Source organism: Apium graveolens, chromosome 4, assembly GCF_009905375.1.
Source record: "Apium graveolens cultivar Ventura chromosome 4, ASM990537v1, whole genome shotgun sequence".
In the NCBI taxonomy this organism is placed as follows: domain Eukaryota; kingdom Viridiplantae; phylum Streptophyta; class Magnoliopsida; order Apiales; family Apiaceae; genus Apium; species Apium graveolens.
In genome coordinates this window covers 12,203,696-12,221,665 of record NC_133650.1, presented here as the reverse complement: position 1 = coordinate 12,221,665, position 17,970 = coordinate 12,203,696, and the positions used below count along the sequence as shown (strand labels likewise).

Genomic DNA, 17,970 nt, shown 5'->3' with positions numbered 1-17,970 from the left:
TTTAAACGTGTGATAAGATTTATAAGGTTAACAAAACATATTTTAGTGATAAATCTAAAAAACTGGTTATCAATTGAGATGATTTTTTAAATATTATATATATATATATAATAACACAATTAATGATCTTGTGGAGTGGTTGAAAATGACACGTTAAAATTCCTTCTCTACAAGTCGCGTGTTCGATTCCAAACACTTACAATATCAATAATTATACAAATTTTCAGATTTCGGGTTCGGGTATGGATATCCAATTGAAAAAAATTTCGGGTTTCGGGTATACCCGAATCCGATCCGAAATCCGATGGATCGGGTTCGGGTATTTATTTTTGCGTATTTTTCGGGTTCGGGTATGAATAAAATTTTCGAATTTGAATATGGATTCTGATTCCGATCCGACCCGACTGCCATCTGACACACATATTTAGCTTTTAATAAGATTTGAATACTCTACATCTCGAAAGGAAGCGACGGTGGTACTAGTAGACCAAGAGGTCATGGTAAAATTAACATTTTAGGGGAGAGTATGAAAAAATTAGAATGGGTAATTGTAACAAAATTCTACTCTTGTTCATACACCATATTATGTAGGACATATCTGAACTCTGAAGGTCTTGAATGACAAGTTCACAATTTTCTACCATTGTTTTGCTGCTGGCCTATCTATGCAAAATACAATCACCGCCTGAAAATCATTCTTAATTAAGCAAGTAAAATCAAGAAGCAGTACTATATATGATTTCAAACCTTTTCATAAATCAATTTACAAGCTATATATATATCTCCCACATTTGGTACCATCCTCTTCTGTGCACATCTGGGATGGGCCAAATAATTTAAAAAGCAAACGGAGAAAAATCGAAGTAATAAACAATCAGATTGATCCATTCACCGTCACAAATACATAAATTTTTGAACGGAGAATGATCCACGATTGAGCGGACAACATACACACTGTAAATAAACTATGACATCACATGACAGGCATGGGTATCACTACCTCAGTCAAGGCACCATCCATTGGAGACCTGCTACCATTATTACTAGCAGTATCCTCGTCGTCGATAGTAGACGATTTTTTGATGAACTCTATGCAATCAGCAACTGCTTCATTCTGATGAGAATCATAAGAGTAGCAAGAGCGATGATGATACTGAGGAACCGCGGATGATGTTTTCTTTTCACGTGTTGTTCCCTTGGACAATGCAGACTGCATCATGATCAATCTAAAAACCGCGACACGGAAACGCTCGAGCAGTGACATGGGAGATATCAACCGTGTTGATTTTCTGGTGCTGCCTCTGAGCCTTGGTATGCAAAAACTGGTTTTCATGTTACTTGATCTTCTCATATCTATAGGCGTGTCCATTTTGTTTTGGCTCTGCTTGTCTTTTGTTCTAGCCTAGGAGAGAATATGAACACAACATATGATTGAGGTTTTTTGTATTATGAGTGATCAAGAATCTAGCTAGTAGAAAGCATAATAGCACATGTTATATAATTTAGCTAGTGTATGTGGTCTAGTAAACTAGAAGTCCAATATAAGTATATGTGAGATCAAACTTGGCTTGTGTGAGTTGTTTTGGCGTGTGTGAGTTGTTGTGGGGCTGACCTATCATGTAACATCGCACGTCGATAAAAATAAGAATACGTGAGATTTTTATAAATACAAGTTAATAACTACCAAATTGCTAGTTATTTCGCATTGACGTGTGATGAGTTGTTGAATCCGATACGCATTCGATGGTGAGTTTCAATATTATATACCATAATTATATATATGCATGCAGTTGTGAAACACTGCAGTTGTTGTGGTAGCCTATTTTATCACGAAAAGCAGTTGTTTTAGCATATTTTATCTCGAAAAATTTCGATCGCATGTTTATGGTAAAATGGGGCATATATAGAATCATCACTATCGTAGAATTTTATGATATAACGATCATTTATTCTAGATCATCTTTATGACTATAACTTAAGATTATACTTATTTTCTTTAATTAATATCTGGTGTTAACTTAAAGAAACGGCTAAAATTTCCACATCATGTGGGATGGAGTAGTTTTATACAAGGAACCGTGACTAATCATAATTAACAAATGTAGGATTATTAAAGTAGCTGTATGATTAAGCTTCAAATGAGTACTTAATAATGGACAATTAGACATGCACTACAGGGCATTTTGGTTTTGGGCCAAGGAAAATACTATAATTTATATTCGTTTTATCAAAAAAATTGTTTCAATTCTACATATTTTACACCTCTTAATCTTAAGCTTCAATTATCCATTAAATAATATTTAATCAGTGATTTCTATCACTAAAATAAAAAGAGCATCCAATGTGCAAAAGTAATGAATTTATAATTGCATAGAAATCTTTGGTGAGGAGTCAAAAATCTTTTCAAAAAGTGATTCACAACTAACAAATATACTCTTGTATATATTAGTCATATTTATATTGTTTTTAAGGAGGACTGCGTCCAAGAAAACCATAAAAGAGGCCGAAAGAATGGTTTGAATTTGGACTTTCTTGGTTGCTCTAACTTGACTCCAAGTATTTATTTTCCTATTTCTTTATGCTGTTTAATTATATAATGTTATCAATTTTCTTCTCTTGCTCGAATCAAGGCAAAAATTGGAAGTATTTTATAGTAAAAAATGTTGATATTATGCGGTACTAAAAACGTTATTCAAACCGAATCATGCGCATTATACAAAAGTTAAAAAAATTTACAGAGACTATTAAGTAACCATTTGCTCTAAATTTTTAAGTTAGTAGAGGAACATATCTTCGATACGAATCCGAAATTCTTCCGTGAAATTTGATAACATGTCAAGTAATCGAGTCTAGATTAATCTTTTACTAGTCTTTTATCTCTTGTGTTCTCTGTTTCCAAAACATGAGTTCAAAGCTAGTGCGCCGATGAAGCTTTAAAGGAATGGGCAGAGGTCAACAAAAATTTGTCTTGAATGGGAGACGAGGGAGAGTCAGTGTTTCACATGCATACATGTGCATAATTTTTTTGTATATATATGAATCAAGAAACATCAACTCTCTCGTACTTTGATGTCTCGCCACAACACATTTCTCTAGCCACACATAAATATATAGTATCATCAATCAGTTGTCTATCAACCAGACTAATTACCGACATTGATTTTTAAATCTTTGTAGTTGTTTGTAGGTGAATGTTCAATGCACCTACATTTTTATCAAGAATACCTTATAACCATTATAATCTTACTTGTCTGTTAACAAATCTTACCCTTGTGATTTTTTAACTTCAAAAGTGTGCCAGAATTTTTATAGCAGAACAACATCTGTAGAATAGACTCTACCTGCATTTTAGTTTTGGTGCTTCTGGTGATTACATTTTCAGATATGCAATTTCGCAGATGTTCATTGCACTGTCACACAATCTCTAACTATCTAACCCATAATACTGCGGCCAACAGATAAAAAAAATATGGATATCAGATATCTCCGAGAAAAACGTTTTATAATTTCTATGAAATAAAACCATGGGGCGTTTCAAAATTACAGAGAACTAGCTTAGAAAGCAAGGATTTGTTTATTTGTCTTCGGTACAATAAAATGATATGGCATCTCCATCACCACTGTCATGATCTCAGCATTGCTCAATGTTGTGCAGACTCAGTTCGGGTAAAGGAATGGGCATGAATGATCTCAGCATGCTCACTTAAAGACCTTAGGAGGCTGTATTTGGACTTCTTGATTAGCTTTCTTTTTTGAGAATATGGCGCTAATTAGCGCGCCAATAGGCTTCCTTCTGGACTTCTTTTTGAGATAATTAGGTGCAGGAGATGATGTTACTAGAGCTCCTTGATCGGCAACAACATCTCTGTTAACGATTACCTTGGCTAGCAAAGGAGTACTTGGAAACTTAACTGACCTATTATTGTTCCTCTGCAGTGACACTCCTTCCTTGTCTGCTTTTCTTAAATCAGCTTGAGGGGTACTGCATGCAATAGTTTCTATGAACTTAAGCTCTTCGTCTTCAACTTCGGGATCATTGCTGATGATTATCTGTTTCTCAAATTCTCTTGAGAACTTCATTTGTTCTAGCTCCTGTTTTGTTTGTTCAAGTTCTTGCTTCAAAGATTTGAGGAGGTATGTCATCAATTTGTCTTCTTCTTTAGCTTTTTCAAGGCTTTCCTTTGAATCTTGTAGCTCATTCTCTACTTCTCTTACTCTGGATTGGTATTCCCCGCCTTGATCACCTGTAGCTTTGATTTGCATCTGCATGTTATAATGCATGTTGAAACAGGAAAAGTTAAAATAAAACCAAACAAACTGAACATGCCAAGAATGTACCACTCGAAACATATGACGATGTACCACTCGAAATATATGACAGAAAAATAATTTGCATGAACAATATTTTGCACACTATACCTCCTTGAGTTTGCTGCCATAGATTTCCCCAACTAAAACTCTTTCTCCAAACAAAGAAACAGCTTCCTTAACTGACCGGAAAGGTTGGCGCATGTCAATCTCGACATTGCCTCTCACGACTACACCCTCTTCTCTTTCCATCTTTCTATGTGAAGATCTTCTTGACTGGTGAATGGTGAATGTAATTTGGCAAGCATATATACATGCAAGTAGTAAATATTTGATAATGATGTACGGTGAGGTTTATATGGGTTGGTTAGAGTAATAATATAAAAATTGATATGATGGAGTTGATGCCTTTGCGTCCACTTCACTAGAAGCAAATTCTGTTAATTGAGGGTGATTGACTGATGGTATTGGTTGTTGCCCCATCAAATTCAGTTTCATTAGTCCTAATCCATTACTTAGCAGCCATCTAAATTCTTCATACAGTGGTTGCTGATCATGTCTACCTATATATATATATGCCTTTGATTTGGACCCTCCTACAAATAATTATTCTTAATCTCTGAAGTAATCACATATAATACGGGCACATTACCGCCATTTTGGTTGTTGTCAAGTTCATAATCACCCGATTATGTTCAAACAAGCATTTGTTTCTTATACCATACACATTACCCCCATTTTGCTACATGCTTAACACAGGATACATCATTTTCTAACTGATAGATTTCAGAATAGACCTTTTAACATCTATGCAACAAAAAATTGATCTAAACCAGTTGTTCGATACACAAACAAAAATTTTCGAACAAACAATACTATAGAAATGGATGAATTCAAATAGCATATATTGGAATAAAATGTTTCCAAGTAATCAAAAGTTTCAAGTTACGACATTTAGAACGGAAAAGAAACTGAAAACAGACACATTATGGTCGGTGTCACAAGAAAGACAACCAACAGCAAGAATCAACTAATGAAGCCAATTGAGAAGCTCAGTCCTCAGTTGGGAAACGCACATGCTTTCCCTTTGGTGTTGGCAAGCCTTTCAACTTCAAGACACCATCATCATTACCAGCATCACAGTCCTTTTCGCCTTCAAGCTCATCATCGCTGTTATACACGAACCTCGTGTGCTTCCCAGCAAATTCCACTCCATTAACACTGACCTTGCTCAGTCCTTCACACAAACCATCCAGAATTGCATCATCACAATAATCTTCTTCCTCTTCATCATAAGCCTCCTCCTCTTCTTCGTCGTACATTTCATCTTCAACATCGTCGTCTTCCTCATCCTTAGTACTCGCATTCACTTGAATTGACCAGATAGATGCATCATCATCATCAGTAGCTGACTTCACCTTACTTGCACCACTCTCTCCATCACAAGTCAACACAGAGGTGCAATCAGATGAAGAATCCACAGAGCCTTCGGATTTTTCAGAGAAATCGAATAATAAAGACCTTGTAACAGACTCTTCATTCTTCTGCCCTTCAAATATCTCAGTAACAACCTGTCAAAAACATAATAATGACAATCACAATTAGTCTTAATCAAACAGTAAAATTATTAATAAAAACAAAAACACCCAAAATAAGAAATCGAAAAACAAACCTGAAAAAAAGCAAACTCTTCAGGGACAGGTGAGGAAGTAACAGATGCTAAACCCTTGTTTTCAACACTTCCATTTCCAGTTTGATTCGAAACCTGAGGAGTATTGTTAGGAGTTGGAGCAGGAAGGCCTATGATCACGCCACGATAAAAAGGCCTAATACCACCATTAACAGAAATCTTCGAAATCTCAGCCTCTTCTTCAACTTTCTGCAATAGGGTCTTCACTTGACCTCTCAACAAAGCCTCTCCAGAACCAGGAGTACCAGCATTCTTGGAGATTGAACCACAATTCTTCCTCTTCGAAACATACGATGATGGGGTCTCCAAACTCCCCATAGCAAGCCCAACAATCGGTGAATCATTCGTTATATCGAATAAAGCAGATCGATCTTGTCCAGTCCTCTGTTTTGATTTCACAATCCCCTGTTCAGTTCCCTCAACTTTTTCTGAAACAATCAAGAATTTGCAAGAAAATCGAAGCAATTAGTACTACACCAAACAATTAAATCAATTCACAAGAAAACCGAAATAATTAGAACTAGTACAAAAAATTAAATCAATTCGCAATAAAATAGAACTAACTAGTACTACAACAAAAAATTGAATGAATTCGCAAGAAAATCGAAATAATTAGTTCTAAAAAAAAATCGAAATAACTAGTACTACAACAAAAAATTGAATCAATTCGCAAGAAAATTGAACTAACTAGTTCTACAACAAAAAATTGAATCAATTCGCGAGAAAATCGAAATAATTAGTACTACAACAAAAAAAAATTGATGCCGAAAAATGAAATATCAAGAATTGGGACTTACTGGACAAGGGTATGTTGGTGCTGTTGTTGGCGGAAGCAGCGAGAGCTTGTGATCTTGTAACCCTTCTAATGGAAGATGGAGTCTCCATTCTCGAAAAATCGATTGAAAACAATTGCTACGGATGATTTTTGTTTAGGAGGAGGAGAATGCTGAAAAATTGAGAATGAATATTGTGTGGAGATGGAGACAGAGAGGGATTTATATAGGTGGTTTGATGCAATTAGGGCTTAGAACGGGGATAATATGACCGTTAGAGCGTGTTTAGGCACAGATTAGAAACTAGCCGTTGAATGTACAATTCAAATTGATGAGGTATTTTTTGTCGGGCTTCTGTATTTCTTTCTTTGTGCTATGTTGGGCTTATTTATAAGGTTTATGTTTGGGATTGTTTTAGCCCAGTGATTTCAGGCTGGCTTGGTTCATAATTAGTTTTCTAACTTCAATAAGAACTCGATCATTGTCTTTGAAATGTAAAACTGACTTATAAGTTATAATTAATAAATAGACAAATACTTATTTGCTGAAAATATTTTAAAAAATTAAGTGCAATCTTATCTGCAACATTTGTAACCTCAATGCATGTTCAAGCACTTATGTACTCAACTTTAACCGTATTTTTAAAATAAATATATATAAAATATGGATATATTTAACAAATTCCCATAGAAGTGTTTAAATAATTTTATTTACAAGTCAAATTTTTTTTTACTAAATTAAACTAAAATAACTAATTTTTAAATACAATTACTTTAATTCGTTAATTTTAAATTAGAAAAGTATTTACAAATAGATATTTTAAAATAAAGTTAATTAAAAACGAAAAAATAAAAAAATTGAGAAAATATACTTTGTTACTACCATTTAACTTAGATCAATAATTAATTACGAGCTTATAAGTCAATAAAACGCTTATAAGCCATCAGTCAAATAAGCCCATTTGTTCTCACTTCTCACCTTTGTCTTTTCTTCTCTTTCAAAATCATTTTTTATATTTAAGTTAAAAATTTACGAATTTTCTTTTCCATCTAGATTTTGATAGATCGATAATAACTTATGAATTTGATAGTTGTGAGTTATAATTCTACACAGAGTTAGACAAAATTGATGTAAAATCTCGTAGAATATTATTTATGTAAATCGAGTTTTCGACAAATTTTTCAAAATTTCCTAAATTGTATTCAAATTTCAATACATATATAATACAATAAAAATTTTATCGAAATACATTATCCAATCAAAAATAAAATATTCTATTGAATTTTCAAATACCATCATAGACCAATTTTTTAAAATTTAAATTGAATACCATTTGGATTTTATTGAACTTTGTAATATCTAAAATCAGTACACTGGATTCTAAAAGACTACTCCACATCGAAATGCTTGTGGACTACATAATTTTCTCAAATCCACATTGAATAAATCTTAGATTAAAAAAAATTCACATCGCTTATTTTGGCAAAATGTTTACAACAACATAATTGCTAAATGCAGTAAATAATTGCTTCACGCAGTACTAAGTAATTACTATAATAGCCTTCCTCATTTTCCGTCCAACAAAAATAACCGTGCATGTTTAATGTTATACATTTGCTTCTTTTCAGTGTAAATCTGGGATATTTTTTTTTGTTTTCTAAACTTGTTCAGATCCGTTTGTAATTGTTATGCTTAAATAGTAAGAGTCGTCAAATTAAAATTTTATTATTTTAAAATTTTGATATCTATTTTGGAAGTTTTTAAATTGATTCAAAATATTTTTTATAAATGATTAGTTGAAAAAAACATTCTTTTTTATAAAAACAAAATTTTAACAATCTTAATAAAATCTTGAATATCAAATACTCACTCCATCATGTTCAATTGTATAGAGTTTTTTCAATGTTCGACACGCATTTTAAGATGAATAAAAAACAAATTTTCATAACTCAGTTTAATTTTTTTTTTTTGTGTATTAAACTTCAAATATCAAAATTTTATTTAGAAGAAAAAATAACTTAAAATAATTTATGCAAATATGTTATAAAAGAGCGTTATCCTCATTCTCAATGTATATTTCGTATGGGACGGATGAAGTACATAATAAGTAGTGTTGGATATATTAAATTGGTAAAAAAATTCGATATTCGTCCGAAATATATTTAATTATATCCGAAATAAAAAGGATATTGAAAAAATAATTAGATATTTTAGTATAATTTTAAAATATAAAAAAATTATATTGAAAAGATAAATAAAATTATGTTTAAATGAAAAAAAAATGTATATTGAGTAATTTGTGAACTAAATTTAAAATGTTCAAAATACATACTAGTACATAATAAAAGCAGCTAGTTGAATTCTATGCATATTAGATTCACAAGGCTATGCATTTAACACCTATGGGGTCTTAAAAGTAATTTGAGGTTACTGCACCGACTGCATTTAGCACCACCCTAAAACAACAATGCAAAACTAGTAGTAAAGTTTAGAGGTGACACAAGTTTATGCGATTGCTAAGCAATAGCACAAACTATTTTCTTGTACTCGTAGGTTTCCAGTCCACTGTCATGTTTCTAGAGGCAGGGTGTTCAGTAGATTTGTTCTGGAAAGCTTCACTTAGCTTGTAATTTAATACTATATGTTTCTTCATAGAGCTTGCTTCCGATTTTATGACACTTCGGTTGAGAAATCATCAACAGTCTGTTAGAATACAGCAGAACATTTGGCTATTATTCTTTTACAATCTCATCCTTCCAAAATCCACATACATCAGTACTTTTCGCCTCACTTCAACATATTGAAATCTAGAGTAAAATTAACCAAGACAACACACACATATATATATAAGAGTGACACGCATATATAAGGTTGATCATGATGATATTTAAGGACATTTGCGGGTGTCATTATGAGTCTTGAGGTTGAAGTAGCAAGGACAGGCCTCATAATTCCCATAAGTCCCTGGTGGAACACAGTGACACTTTGCGCAGCAGCTTCCACAGGCTCTCTTGCACAGGTTTGGCCTCTTTGTTTCACTGCATCTCGTATCACACGACGCCGTGCAGTTGATGCTCGGTGATGCCACCGGACTAGCTACTGGACCATTCAATCCTACCTGCATAACAAAAACATTTCATCACAAAGTGCAGCATAAACAGTGTATACCATATTTGTACATAATATGTAATCACTTGACTTTACATAAACATTACAATTTGTTGGAAGTCTGTGATGAAAATGAGAAGCAGAACAACTGCAAAAGCTCTTGAGAATGCTGCCATGGATCAAGAAACAGAGGACTAAAGAAAGCTAGCTAGGTTGAGGTGAAAAAGAGTAGAAGAACAAGTGAGGGATTTATAGTGAGAGTAATGAGGAGAATTGGACTTAATGGTCATAGGATGACAAACTATGGGCTGGCATCTAAACATATAATTTGAGTTGAATATGTAAGAGGTGCAGGTTAACAAAAGGTTGATGCAGTGGTTAAGTTTTCCCCATGCGGGAGGTTAATAGTTGGTGCAGTAGTGGGACCCTTCTTCCCAAACGAGAGGTTAATAATTGGTGCGGTAGTTGAGCCATTCTCCCCATATGAGAGGTTAATAATTGGTGCAGTAGTTGAGCCTTTCTCCCCGTGCTGGAGGTCAATAGCTCGACTTCTATTGAATGCAAGAGTAATTACTTATAAAGAAAGGTGCAAGTGGTCAATAAATTTGGACTAAAGATGCATCCTGGAAGGTGACTTAACTCCTAATTCGAGCTCTTGTTTTCAAACATTAGACTGAGATTACAGATGGCATTGGGCCAACAAAGAATCTGTCCAGTTGGATATGCACAAAGATAGATACTATTTTCACTTGTTCCCACTACTATATGTTGGTTGTCTCTTACTTCTTTTTAAGTATGTGTGTGTATTCATCATTGTTTAGTACAGTTCATTACCAGCTCATGCGTGACGGTGAATTCATACCGCTAGTACTAGGAATTTAATTTTCAGGTTATATATAGGATTTATTGAATTTACGTGAGCATTGTGTATTTAATGCTGATGGTTGTGCACATAATTCAACTGTGCTAACATATGCAAGTATGCAACTCTTTTTACTCAACATAATCCAAAAATTCAAATTTGGAACAAATTAGCCTTAAATTCTCCTTCAATAATAATCCAAATTTAGATCAGTGAACCATACCGATCCAATTCAAATTTGGATCACTTCGTTTAATATAAAATAATGGTTTTGTTATTTGTAGTTTATGAGATTTTAAATTAATTTTAAATTTTTTAATTATATAATTAATAACAGAATATAATTAAAAGTTAACAAATTTTATTTTTAAACTAAAACTTAAAATAATGAGAAAATATAATTTTATTAAAATTTAAATAAAAGTACATTAAAGAGTCAAAAGTGCCGGATCCAGAAGTTGAGACTATTCTGATCGATGAAAATACTCGATTCCTAGAATTCCTGGACCACCAAAAAAAATAAAAATAAAGAGACACATATTGCACTTAAAGATGCATTAATTGAGCATTTGTGGAAATAATATAATAATTCGGAAAATTAGTGTGTATCAATAATATTTTGTATGTTAATTATTGCAATGAATGTGTTTTTCGTGAATTAAGTGCACAATTTTAATATTTTTACGTTTATTATTTGATGTTGATTTAATTAATTTATGAAATGTTATATAAATGGCTAATAATGATTAAACGATAAATTTAAGATAAAATTACTTAATATGATATTTATATATTATTATACGTAAAAAAGTAATTTGGATCAAACTATTGGAGTTGCTCAGAAATTTGGATCAGTTGGTGATCAAAATTTGTATTTTTGGATCACAACTGTTGGAGATAGCCTAAGAAAAGCAAAACAAATCATGTTTACCATGATTTAAATGATTTATTCAAGAGGATGATGTGTTACATTCATAATAAAACATAAAAAGTAAGGATTCTTCTATTGTGTTCCATGGACACATGTTAAGGAAGTATGATAGATAAGTTGTAAAAATTTGATTGGTGGATAGTTCATTAATAATGATGGACCCCCTATATGCACAAAAATCCTCACCAATCAAATTTTTACAACTCTATCTATCACACTTTCTTAGCATGTACCTATGGTCACACAGTAGACAAACCGAAAAAGTAAAAGTGAACAGTTAGTCTAGTGTGCTCATGGGCACATGGTAATAACGTGTTATTGATGAGTTGTAAAAAAAATTATTGGTGGAGATTTTTTGCATGTAGGGGGTCCATCATTATTAATGAGCGCTACACCAATATTTTGTGAACACCTCTTAGCATGTGCCCATAGGCACACAATCTCGCTTTTTAGTCAGTTTGTTCCAAATCCTTAACTAGTTTCATTATGAAACTGATTGATTAGTTTCCGTTTCAATAAAAAAACATTTCTAGGAAACATTATAATATTTAAAATTTTATATATAATTTAAAAAGGGGGTAATTATCAAAAATGGTAAAATAAAATCAAAGTAAGTTTAATAACAAGATCACGAATATTTTTTTTTAACAAAATGTGTATCTTTTAACAGATTAATTAATAATTACTTTAATTAATTACTAGTTTTATTCTAATTTGAAAATGGAATTTCGAAGTATTCTTTACTCAAGTTTGACAAATTAATAGAAAAAATTAAATTTTATTTTAATAGTAAGGTTTTGTACGATTTTCGCATATTTTTTATCTATATATATATTTTTGGTTTCTCTAGATAATATATATTATATTATCTAATTATTATCTAGAGAATAACTAGATAATGAATATATTTGTTTTGACCTAATAGATTTACCCCAAAATAGCATATCCAAATTATAAGAAAGCTCGTAGACGCCACAGTTGCGGAAACTTCAACGTGTGTAAATTTATATTGGTTCTCATATGTAAATAAACCGCAAATACAATCCAAGTAATAAATGCCCAAGTTTCCTTTGGGTCCCAATTTCAATAGGACCCCATGCTTCATTAGCCCATAATACTCCTGAAAGAATACCTATAGTTAAGAAGAGAAAACTTAGACGAATCATCCTACTTGAATCAATTGGGACTTGTAATAATTGTTAGCAGAAAAAAAGAAGTATTTCCTAAAAATTGTTTCTTTCATTTCTATATTGTATTTCACCAAAGGAAAATTCCTCATTTAGTTTTAATAAAAAAGTATTCCTCTTACAAAAAAAATTATGTTTTTACTAAAAAAAATCCAAAAGTGAAATTTGGGAATCAAACTGTCGTGTAAATTTAGTGCAAAAATAACACAGTTTTACGGTAGTTTTGTGCAAAATATAGCACTATGCTTAGTGCCATGTTATACTTCCCACACGGAGAAGAGTTAAAAAAGAGAGGAAAAGAAAATAGAGAATAATAAAAAAGTTAACAAAATTTATATCTGTAATATAAAAGAATTAGTTAAATTTGAAACACTTTAATGGTTTAAAAAAGAGAGAGGAAAATAGAGAATAATTAAAAAGTAAACAAAGTTTATATTTGTAAAAAAAGTTAGTCAAATTTGAAATAATTTAAGAGTTAAAAAGAGAGGAAAATAGAGAATAATTAAAAAGTAAACAAAATTTAAAGCTATGAATAGAAAATTCAGTTAAATTTGAAATAATGTAGTTAAATATAGAACTAATCATTAAAGACATGATGTTATCTTAGCAACATAAATTACTTTTTGATTTTAAATTACAGTAATGCTTACATATATATTTACAACACCAACGACTACATGCGTGTTTATATACTTAACTTTTACAACATGGCTCCTTAATATATTTTGATTCTTGGTACATTAAATTCATTTGCGAATCTATCTATATTATACTATAATAGATAAAATATTAAAATTTTGATCGCCGATACACGTTTTTTAGTGCACGTTGATTTCACCGAATCACCCTTATTTTACTCTAAATTTTAATTAGCATTAGTAATAGAATTATAATAGAAAAAGAAATCAAAATCTTTTTCAACTAAAACACATTTAATTTTTTATTTTTACGACTAAAACAACTACTCCAAATATCAGTAAAATAATAACTAACAAATTACCTTTTTCAGCTAATGCACATTACCTTTTCAAGATATTATTTCTAATAAGCCCCCTTCTTTTTCAGAAATATTATAATTATTAGAACCAATTACCATTATCAATTAAAATGCATTATCAATTCAATTCAAATTAATGATTTAATTTCAAGAAATCTTAATTGAAATCAAAGAAGGATTTTGGTTTTACAGTATGAGGGTTTTATGGTTTTATTTAATTGAAATCAAAGAAGGATTTTGATAAGATTTTGAAACTAAATCCCAGACTCAAGTTACGCAAGCTATTGAGAAGAAGAATAAGGAACCTCAAAAGTAAGTCATTTTAGAGATGGAAGAAGATGAGTTTTACACTCTTTATGAACTGGATGAAATGGAGCAGTCAATGGCTTATCTTGTAAGGAAATTTTCAAACATTAGAGTCAAAAAGCCTAAATACTGGAAGAGTAAAGGTCAAACATCCAACAACAGCAACTGGAAAGGAAAAACTCAGTTTAATGCAACTGGCAAAGGTGGCTACAAGTCAAGATCCATGGACATATCAAAGATAAGGTGCTACAACTTTGATGAACTTGTTCACTTTTCTACAGAGTACAGAAAGTCAAAGAAGGTTGATAATGAATGTGAAGAATATGTAAATTATGCTCTCATGAATTTGGAGTAAGGAGAATCATCTGCATCTAAATAAGAGGTACCTATCTTAACTATAATTGATTTAAATGCCACTCAATATAAAGAAACTGTTGAGAAAATGAGGGTAGAAATGTTTCACATTCATACAAGCATGATGACAGCTACTGAGGAAGTAAGTAGGTTGTCAAAAATTAACGAAAAATATGAGATTGAGAAAATGAGTTAGAACTGCAGCTTGTTGGTCTTGAAACAGTTAAGAAAAAAATGAGTACCTCAAGAGCAAGCTTAAGTGTGCTAGAGAAGTAGAAGAAGTCTTGATAGAAAGAATTGAGAAAAATGATTGGAAACTCAATTCAAAAATGGATCTCAGTTGATTGGTCAGTATCATAAGAAAAACAAACCATGTGCTAACATAACTATTGGTTTGGACTATGAAGCCTAAATTCTCACAAGAAAATTGAAGCTGACTGTGGCGCCCTCCAAATCCGGGTCAGAAGTTTGGGGTCCACAACACATACACAATATATAACCCTGTATAAGAAGTAATATTTGCAATGACCCTTCTTTACATAACCACAGATCGCAACAGGTTAAAGTATGAAAACAAGCCACAACCTTAAATTTTATTACAATGTACCCAATCCCCACTAATTTAACTTACAACTGATAAAGAAATTATTCTTACAATCTTGCTAACTCAATTACCATAAAAAGCTCCTGCTAGCTCGATCCAACTCAATCTAGGATATCCTAGCTCGTACACTGAACTGGTAAACCTCGCTATCAACCATATCCTTCTTAACTGTAGAATACATAAAAAGGTTCGCAAGAGTGAGCTAACTAGCTCAGCAAGTCGCAATAACAATAACTGAGGTTAAACAATGATCAAACGAGATGATTCAGAGGAATCAAGTTTCTTGTCAAACAATTATTAAAATTGGATATTCATTTTAAATTTTAAAACCAAGGTTAGGCTGCTGATCAGTCACGCACTAACCCCGAGTAAAGCACACGCTTCTGCTCTATAAAATGGATCTAAGGCACATATTGGCCTAATTCGACCACGAATCTGGTCTAACCACGAATCTGGTCCACATAAATAAAACTATTCAGTTCTAAAGCAGTTCAATATGATAAACAATATAACTCAATAAAACAAGATCATAATCAACAATAATAAAACATTTGCATAAGAGCATGGTGCAATTCATAGGTACCACGAGGGTATATCAAAGTATGTATAGGAAATGGTCTCCAGCCTGTAAGAGAATCAGGTAGTAGATGAACAATGATTTTTCAAGGTTTAGTTCTTTGATGTTACAAAGAATGGTTGGGGTATAAAAGTTTCTGTATGTTCAAACAATTCTGTTCCAGTGTTTGATGTTTGGTGGTTATATATTTGGAGAGTAGTATCATATTTGTGTGGTTTAGTTTTTGGAAATCAACAAGGGATGTTTTACAAAGAATAAGGCTTACGGCTCAAGATCTGTGATTCGGGTTCCAGGTTGTATGATTCGAAGTACTCACAATATAAAACAGAACTATTTTGAATACTTAACAATATGTCATGAGAGAATTTAGAATTATTTGCACTATATTACGAGAAAGGTTTAGGAATACATGCCTTGCAGAGCTTTATAATTATTATTAATTGACCTCAAACCGACTCAAATGCTCAGTCTTTAATGTCTATCCACTAGAACACCCTGGATTCGCTCTCAACACTTAAGTCCTTCGATTGGAACCTTACTGAGCTTATCGATTGACCACCAAACTATCTTTCATCCAATGCCAATTCTCGGGCCTTCCGACTAGAATCTACATAGTCGAAATACCCTAATTTAGACTTTCGATTATGCTTGACATATCCTCGTTAACAATCTACCCGTGCGTTAACAAAACCCGACTCGTAACACATACATTATTGTAATATAGGCATCAGTTTGGGTTCATGTTCTCGAAAATTGATTCGGTGTTCGTTTTCAGAAAATACGTATAATCGTCATTGTATGAAATGAGGGTCATTGGTTTTGGCAAAACATTTCACCAGAGCATACGATCAGGTTTGGAATAAAATATATGTTCATATATTTATATATATTCGCTCGACGTCCCGATAATTATTAGATACGCTCCCGTATTTCCGTAGTTCGATTTCCCGGAAATTGGACAGCGTTTCCTTTGCTTATCGGACTACCCGTCGAAACAATTCGACGTCACAATCAACAAGCAACTCAACAATTAATCCAACAATCACAAATCCCAATCACCGGTGTTATATTCGCATTTCCAATTCGGCACTTAACAATTATATCCGACTATTTACACTTCAAAAATAATGGTACGAATCAAATATTAAATATTGTTTTATAATTATAGGACTCAGAATTAATTCATCACAGTCCACCGTCGGCTCACCGAGGTTCATTACCGACGGCGAAAAAATTCGTGGGTACCCGATTAATTCGGGTTTCCGACACGAACTCCACCGATTAACTTTTATAATTCCTACACGAGATTTATTTTTATTTCACGAGAAGCACTCAAGAAATCTTCCTGCAGAAAAGAATCAAATAATTTAACAAACAAAAGAAACTCAACACAGGCGCGTTCAATCACGCGCACAGCATCACAACGTTGCCAAAAAAGCATAGAAACCGCCGACAATAATCGGAAAATAAACGAACACGGCACACACACACTTCACATATGGACTGACACACACTTAAGCACATATACACACTCAGGTATATAGATACACGCACATATACATGCCGGAAAAATAAGAACATGACGGCAATTACCACCGGAAAAATAGAACCGCGTACACAGAGAGAAAGGGGAGGCGGGGCAGGAAGGAGAAATAAGGGGAAATAAGAAACAGAGGAAGAAAACGGGGAAGAATAGAGAGATTAGAGAGATAAAAGTGAGAAAGATATGGCAGCCGAGAGAGATGAACAGGGGTGGGGTTTTTTTTGGTTATATAATTTTTTTTTCTAATTCTTTCTACTACTGCCACATATCACTCCAAGAAATTGAATGCACACACGTGTCACGAATTCGTTTTTAAAGAATTTTCCTAGATCGTTTTTAAATAAAGTAACGAACCAGCTATGCGTCACAATGCATAAAAAAATTACAATTTTTATACCAAAATTTCCGAAATATTCCATAATTAATAAAAAAAAGTTTTGAAATTTTGAAATCATTTTTGAAACGCAACTCATACCCGCATTTAACGATTTAACGAACAAATGTGCGGGTGAATAAAGGCCGAAAATTTTCCGAAATAATTTTAAAATTCTCGAAATACTCCATACTTCAATAAATATGTGTTTCATAATTTTTAAAGAATTCTGGAATTAAGTATGGATTTTACAAATAAATGCAATCATAATATCATATAGGGCTAAATAATTGATGAAATATTGATTTCTAAATTTTATAAAATCCCACAAATAATTATTGTAATTATAAACCAAGA

At 32.4% G+C, this 17,970-nt stretch overlaps 2 protein-coding genes and 1 long non-coding RNA gene across 3 annotated transcripts; all 3 read right to left on the bottom strand.

Annotated features, from left to right (window-relative positions):
- Nucleotides 1–3,461: 3,461 nt before the first annotated feature.
- Nucleotides 3,462–4,645, bottom strand: LOC141716664 (WEB family protein At3g51220-like). Its single transcript, XM_074518863.1, has 2 exons — nt 4,420–4,645; nt 3,462–4,263 (listed from the first exon to the last, which is right to left on the bottom strand). The coding sequence occupies exons 1-2, from the start codon at nt 4,558–4,560 to the stop codon at nt 3,700–3,702; spliced, it is 705 nt and encodes a 234-aa protein (XP_074374964.1). The 5' UTR covers nt 4,561–4,645; the 3' UTR covers nt 3,462–3,699.
- Nucleotides 4,646–5,196: 551 nt separating this feature from the next.
- On the bottom strand, nt 5,197–7,042 carry LOC141717771 (uncharacterized). Its single transcript, XM_074519968.1, has 3 exons — nt 6,796–7,042; nt 5,981–6,426; nt 5,197–5,879 (listed from the first exon to the last, which is right to left on the bottom strand). Exons 1-3 carry the CDS (start codon nt 6,881–6,883, stop codon nt 5,361–5,363), a joined length of 1,053 nt encoding a protein of 350 aa, XP_074376069.1. The 5' UTR covers nt 6,884–7,042; the 3' UTR covers nt 5,197–5,360.
- A 2,167-nt stretch (nt 7,043–9,209) lies between these two features.
- Nucleotides 9,210–10,769, bottom strand: LOC141717770 (uncharacterized). Its single transcript, XR_012573753.1, has 2 exons — nt 9,987–10,769; nt 9,210–9,889 (listed from the first exon to the last, which is right to left on the bottom strand). It is a non-coding gene; the product is annotated as an uncharacterized LOC141717770 (long non-coding RNA).
- Nucleotides 10,770–17,970: the final 7,201 nt, after the last annotated feature.

Coding starts and splice junctions, on each gene's coding strand:
- LOC141716664 (XM_074518863.1), bottom strand. CDS start 4,560: ATGGAAAGAGAAGAGGGTGTAGTCGTGAGAGGCAATGTCGAGATTGAC. Junction 4,264..4,419: donor ATGGCAGCAAACTCAAGGAG/GTATAGTGTGCA, acceptor TATAACATGCAG/ATGCAAATCAAAGCTACAGG.
- LOC141717771 (XM_074519968.1), bottom strand. CDS start 6,883: ATGGAGACTCCATCTTCCATTAGAAGGGTTACAAGATCACAAGCTCTC. Junction 6,427..6,795: donor CACCAACATACCCTTGTCCA/GTAAGTCCCAAT, acceptor TGATTGTTTCAG/AAAAAGTTGAGGGAACTGAA. Junction 5,880..5,980: donor AAGAGTTTGCTTTTTTTCAG/GTTTGTTTTTCG, acceptor TGTTTTTGACAG/GTTGTTACTGAGATATTTGA.